General features: G+C 48.5%; 1 protein-coding gene across 1 annotated transcript; it reads right to left on the bottom strand.

Annotated features, from left to right (window-relative positions):
• LOC8084461 (disease resistance protein RPM1) lies at nucleotides 2520–6319 on the bottom strand. Its single transcript, XM_002442511.2, has 2 exons — nucleotides 4973–6319; nucleotides 2520–4865 (listed from the first exon to the last, which is right to left on the bottom strand). The coding sequence occupies exons 1-2, from the start codon at nucleotides 5890–5892 to the stop codon at nucleotides 2672–2674; spliced, it is 3114 nt and encodes a 1037-aa protein (XP_002442556.1). The 5' UTR covers nucleotides 5893–6319; the 3' UTR covers nucleotides 2520–2671.

Below are 6397 nucleotides of genomic sequence, written 5' to 3'. Positions count from 1 at the left end.
TCGGTAGACGGTGCGCAAACTACGAACTCGATGGTGACGCAAGACACGGACAAGCTTTTTATCCAGGTTCGGCCGCCGAGTTGGCGTAATACCTACGTCCTGCGTCTGGTTGTATTGATTTGTGTTGAGAGAATATGATGTCCTAGAGGGGTCCCTTGCCTCTCCTTATATAGTCCGGAGGGCAGGGTTACAGATCTGGAAACTAATCCTAGTCGGTTACAATTGCAATAGACAGTTCATTATCAATTCCTATTCTAACCGACTAGAATCCTGCTTGATCTCCACGTCTTGTTTCCTTGCGCGAAACTCCGAGCTGTCAGATCAAACCTTGAGCTTGTCTCGTAGTGGGCCAAGCCTCCTGGCCCAATTCTAGCCGTAAGGGTATAGGGGTTTATACCCCCACACAGGTGAAGTCGAGAGTTCTTCACCGACTTGACAAAGTACCACGGCGGGTACTGGGGCAGGTGCGCGTAGCCCTTGGGCACAGCATCTCCTATCTCGAACTCGTGCGGGTGAAGTAGTGGTACAATCATCCGGGCCGCTAGACGCTTGCAGGATTCGTCGTGCGGACGACCTCTCGCGAAATCACGTAAGCATAAGTTGCAGACAGGCTTGTTGCAGCACTGGATGAGGAACAGCGCCTTGTCCACAAAGCACACCCTGCAGTAGTCGTTGGTGGCAGACTGCTGCTGCTGCTGCTGCTCTCCATCACACCCTCCTCCCCTCGCCGCCCATCCTCCTGCATCAGTTCAGTTACAATAAGATTGGGAGATGTGCGCACAATCGGGCAAACGAAGCAAGCAACAAAAACTGACCAGCATAGTGGCGGAGCTAAAAGTTTTATGAAGCCTGGGCATAATGTCATAGTAATACTAACAAGAAAAACATGATGAAAGATTATAAGATGGGTTAAGTGCTAAGAGAGCAGTGACTCGCTGTCTAAGTTTAAGCATGCTCAAGCGTTCCTAATCACTTAAGAGTTCTGTAACGTAGTAGGCATTACAATTTTGATCTTAAATTGAATAAATAAAGAAGAAAGTGGAGAGCAATTGAGAAAGAGCAAATGAATACATAAGTTTTTGTCTATCTCCCCTCTTCCCTTTATATAGGAAATGCGTGAGGGAAAATTTTCATAATTTCCCCTAATAGGGTTTGTATTTTAAAAAATATTTTTAGAGAAATCATTATGTCACAATGTTATGTGATTGGGCCCTCAGAACATTAGTACGATCCCTAACATATATTGTTTTAAATATATATATATATATATATATATATATTAATTATATAGGTGCTAATTTGTCAAAAGATGTTAGAAAAAAATAGAAGTGGCTCAAAGAAAATAAAAAAGAAAAGAGAAAAGAAATTGTATGGGCTTTTATTCAGTGGCCCATCAAACCCACGCACCGCCGGCTCCTAGCGCAGCGCCGACGCTCATCATCCTCGCAGCGCCCCAACTCGCGCTCAGGCTCGGTCCCAAGTAGGGATGAAAACGGTACGGATATTTTCCGATCGTATTCGAGATCGAATTTGTTTAGAGGGGTTCAGATCTGTTTGTATCCGAGTCCGAATATTCAACATCCGATACCGTATCCGTATCCGAATACTTAAATCGTATATTTATGATGTCGACATCCAATTATATCTTATCCGACATGATTGACGAATCCGACCAAAAATATGAAAACAAAGATGATATCGATGATATCCGTTCATATCCGATCCGTTTTCATCCATGGTCCCAAGGATAGGATCTTCCGCGCGTCGGCGGCTCCCCCTCGGCGGCGTCCAGCGACGGAGGGGCAGTCCCAGGCTCGGCGGCGGCGGCGGCGGCTCCCCCCACCTTCTGTTGCCAGTCGCCTCGCGCCCTCGCCTGCGTCCTCCGCGCACCGGCCGACGACCCTGCGTACGCACCTCCCTCTCCCCTCCCGCCTCTGCTGTTCCCGTGGGAGCCCGGCCAGCTGCCCAGGGTGGCCGGGCCTTGGCTCCGCCGGTGCCGCTGCTACAATGGAGGGTTGTCTGATGCCTCAACTTAATGCTTGCACAACCACGGCACACATGGGCAAGGGCATGAGATCTCTTACTGTAACAATGGCTGAAGCTACTTCGATGGAAGGGAAGAAAGGAGTACTAAGCTTGAGAGTTTGCAAAACCAAGAAACAGCACTGGTAGTCGTTGCCAGAACTTGTGTTGCCGTTGCGGCCTTCCCCATATATGCTGTGAGTTGTAGCGCGGACTCACGGTAGATACATACTACATGCAGTGGCATGTGTGTGTTATTCATGTCTCACATAGCTGCAAATATAGCTTTGATGTGAAAAAAAAAATCAGACGCTTGATACTTGCTAAGTTGGTATGTTTGGATTTTTTACTGCCCTTTCTTTTTGTATGGATCACATTCTCATTATGCTGGAATTTGTCATTGCTCACGAGCCCTAGCCCCTATGTAAGAAGGGCTAGAAATGCCCGCGAAAATGAAGAGCATATAAATGCATGACCTGTGAAACGGGCAAACTGAATGAGATCCTCTGAAGTCGGATGGACTTGTCTCAACAGTCAATCATCTGCAATCTAGCCCCTGAAACCCATCGATTACATTTAACTTAGGGTGTCCATACAAAATAAATAAGAGACCAAAATTATGATTTCAAGCACAGGTAAGAAAATGAAATTAAGGATGGCTGGGCTGCTGCATCCAACCAGGAGACTCGTCAGAATGCAGAGGAATACTGGATGCGGCTATTGTGGCTCTTCCCATCACCGGATGGACAAAATCGCATGGAGTCCTGGCAGAAGACTCTGAAATTCTCATCTTTTTAAGACTAGAATCTAGTCCGTCATCCAAACTTGGTTGGGTTACAGGACATCTTTTTCGCTTCTCCGTCATGGCACATGGTCCCAGTTCCTCGTTTTCGATCGGATTCGTTGTTCGTACCAACATCACTCTGGGCCTATTTGGGTGGTTTTTCGCTGCGTGTTCCCAATCTTGTCTTGTTTGTGCAGTCGCCTCAGCGTCAATTGTGACTTCCTTGAGATGTTTCAAGTTCCTGATATTGATGCCTGAAAGACCAACCAAACCTCGATAGAGAAGCTGAAGTGAGACGAGGTTTGGCATGGCTCCTTGTTCAATGGTTGGCAGAGCTGAAGCGAGACTTCGCACCTGAATGCACAGGCGTCGCAGGCTTGGGAACGCCCCACGTTTTATCTCAAAATCCTCGAGTCGGTCTGCGCTCAGTTTGAGGTAAAGCAATCTGTCCAAATTTGGCAGCGCTGACAGAAGATCCAGTGTCAGGGTAGCTGATGAGATGCACAGATCAGTGAGACCTGGCAACAGGGTAACAAATGGAGGCAACCGAAGCAACTTGCCATGTAGCTTTAGTGACCTCAGACCATATGTCGAACCTTCAGAGCACTCCTCCAAGCTAAGTGAGCTCAGGAAATCTTCGCGTGGTTCTTCGGAAACAAGTGAAAGAGAACATTCATTGTGTCTATCCATAGGAACCTTTGCCAGTTTCTGAATGGCTTTTGAAAGGTCACTGATATAGCTACTGCCGTTTGAAAGACGCTTACACCATATCTTAACCTTCCTCAGTTTATCCATACCAACAATAAGTCGCAGGACACCTTTGCTATCGTCGGTGACAAATCCAGCCAAAGTCTGAAGGTTACAATGTTTCCCAGATAAAAACGTGTCCAGCTTGCTCATCTTGTTCACATTCTTCAGGTCATCCTTATCGAGCATAAGCTTTCCAAACAGGTGGGTCAAGTGTGGCAGTTGAATGGCCTCGATGGGCAATGATTTTATCTTCGTTCTCCTCAAATCCAGCGTCTCCAAGCAGTGCAGTCCATCGATGCACCTAGGGAGCTCACCGATAGTGTCCCCTAAGCTCAGATATTTGAGATGCCATAGCTTGCTTATGTGCTTGAGGTCATTGTCTTTCAAGTCACTGCATTCTTCAAGATCCAAGACCCGTATCAGCTTACACTTGCGAACATAAGAAATGGCTCCACCTGCATCCCCAAAGACTGTCAGAGATCGAACACGTGATGGATCTACGTCAGATGCCACACATTCTGCTGCCAGTTTGCCATCATGAACAGATAGGTGCCGAGCATTATTGGCGTTGGCACTGATTCTTGGATGATCAGGAGACAGCGTCATGATGAAACTCTGCGACATATGTAGTACAAACTCATGCATGATCCCATGAGCCTTACAAGTCTTCACTTGCGAATTGTTTCTTGTGTCAATAGGCCGGATGATATTCCAGTCGACTAGCTTGTTAAAGTTGTCATCTGCAATGTCCTGCTCACCACGAAGACATTGGCTTCGAGCATATCCTTCGGCTAACCACCGCCTAGTTACAACTTTCCTCTTGAGCGGACGATTGCTCGGGAATATGCCGAGGTACAGGAAGCAGCTAAGAGCATAACCAGACAAGCTGTCATAGTTGTCATAAAGAACCTTACTCAGATCAGAGAAGCTGTCATGGTTTTCCTTGAGATGAGAACCAAGGTTGCGACATAGCTTTGCACAGAGCTCTCCTGTGGGCTCACTCGAACTCTTCAGGTAGTCGGAGACACTGTCCAGGGCAAGTGGAAGGCCATCGCATTTTCGCAGCAGCGCTGCTGAACCGTGCTCCAACTCAGGTGAAGTGGTCCCCGGGAAGGCTATCTTCTTTGAGTCTTGTTCACCAAGAGTGCTCATTTGGTAGACATAACCATTGCCATGGCTGCAAATGTTAGCCACCGACTGAATACTTGTCGTCAATATTATTCTGCTGCTTCTATTATTGCTGCCAAGAAAGGCTGAGTTTACGGTTCTCCATTCATCCATTTGGACGTCATCAATGACAATTAAATACCTAATAACAAAAAGATGGATAAGATTAGAATCAAAAGTCTGTCACTACGCTACGCTACACTAGGGAGCTGAAAGAGGGGAGAGAGAGGCGCGCACACACACACACACCTCTTATCACTGAGGTATTCCTTGAGCGAGGCCTCAAGGTGGTTACTGTCAACATCCATTTCCATGGTGTCTTTGGGAACAACTTGCTGGAGTATGTCACGGAGGACAGCCTTAATCCGTTGGCTGATGCTGATCTCGGGCGAGGTGGCGCCGGCGGTGGAAACCCAAGCACGGCAGTGGAAAGTTTCCTTTGCGTGAGGGCTGTCGTAGACTGCCCTTGCAAGGGTGGTCTTCCCCAAGCCACCGAACCCAACAATGGAGATGACCCTCAGCTGCTGTGGCTCGCCGTCCACCTCGTGCAGCAGCGACAGTAGCTCCTCCATGGGCTTGTCGATGCCCACCGGGTTGCGCGTGACACGGCGGCACGGCTTTGAGTTTGAGGAGGAGGAGGAGGAGGAGGAGGAGTCGAGAGCAGCCTGCACCATAGACGACGGCGGCGGCGAACCACCGTTGGGTTGAGGTCGAGGCTGACCAACAGGAAGAGGAACAGAGTTGTTGATGACCCGTTGGTGCGCTTCCTTGAGCCGCCTCTTGAGCTTCTGGATCTCGTCGGCATAGCTAGAGCGGCTTTGAACCTTCCTCAGGCCGTGAGCCACCCGACGCGCCAAGGAAGACGCTGCTCCGCTGCCGCCGCGCTTCTGCTTGCAGCTGAGGCGATGCGTGAAGCGGTCAACGCAGTCCTCGATGTCATGTGCCAGATCAAGAATCTCTTCGCTGTACACCCTCGCGATGGCAGGCCGCTGGTGCCTCCCCAGGGTGCGGAGTTGGTCGTCCATGGCGGCACCGATCATGCGCAGATCCTGCTGGATGGACTGAGCTTCTTGCGCAAGGCCACTGTGCTTGTTGTACTCCTTCTCCAGCAGCAGGAAGAGCCTTCCCATCACACTCTTCAAGAAAGCGCTCGCTGCCGCAGACTCCATGACTGTGCACTCTCGATCTCGATCCACACTCGGAAACACCTAACTTTTTCTGTTCTAATTTCACGGATTAGCGTGAGGGCAACAAGGAAGAAGCGCAGCTCCAGGCTCCAGCTTCCCCAACACCAAACTTTTGGATGGATGCACTCTCCATCATGACTGACCTGGTGCGTCCTTGTGCCTGTCGTCGCCCTGTCCGGCTCGGCTGTCCCTAGTATCACTTTTCAATCACTCATCAAAAGATTCTGAAAGAAAAATTATTGGCGAAACTACAAACAGGCCCCTATAGGTCAGTTCGTGCTGCAATTGCCCCCTATAAGTATAATATTTGTATTTATGTCCCCCACAATCCAATGCCATTGCAAAGTTCCCCATGAATTTAGCTTCATGGCATCTTAATATTCGACTGTGTTTCTTAGTGTTGCTCCCTTCATTTTTTTTCTATAAGGTGTATTAGGGTTAAAAAGTCTTGCAACATATACTTTTAACAATTAATTTCTTCTACAAT

The sequence above is a fragment of the Sorghum bicolor genome, chromosome 8, assembly GCF_000003195.3.
Source record: "Sorghum bicolor cultivar BTx623 chromosome 8, Sorghum_bicolor_NCBIv3, whole genome shotgun sequence".
Taxonomy (NCBI): Eukaryota; Viridiplantae; Streptophyta; class Magnoliopsida; order Poales; family Poaceae; genus Sorghum; species Sorghum bicolor.
The sequence above is the reverse complement of the archived record's forward strand: the minus strand, read 5'-3'. Positions and strand labels throughout refer to the sequence as shown.

What these genes read in the sequence shown, in the direction of transcription:
- LOC8084461 (XM_002442511.2), bottom strand. Translation starts at nt 5,892, where the DNA reads ATGGAGTCTGCGGCAGCGAGCGCTTTCTTGAAGAGTGTGATGGGAAGG. An exon ending in GAATACCTCAGTGATAAGAG is followed by an intron (nt 4,866 to 4,972) that starts GTGTGTGTGTGT and finishes TTTTGTTATTAG; the next exon opens with GTATTTAATTGTCATTGATG.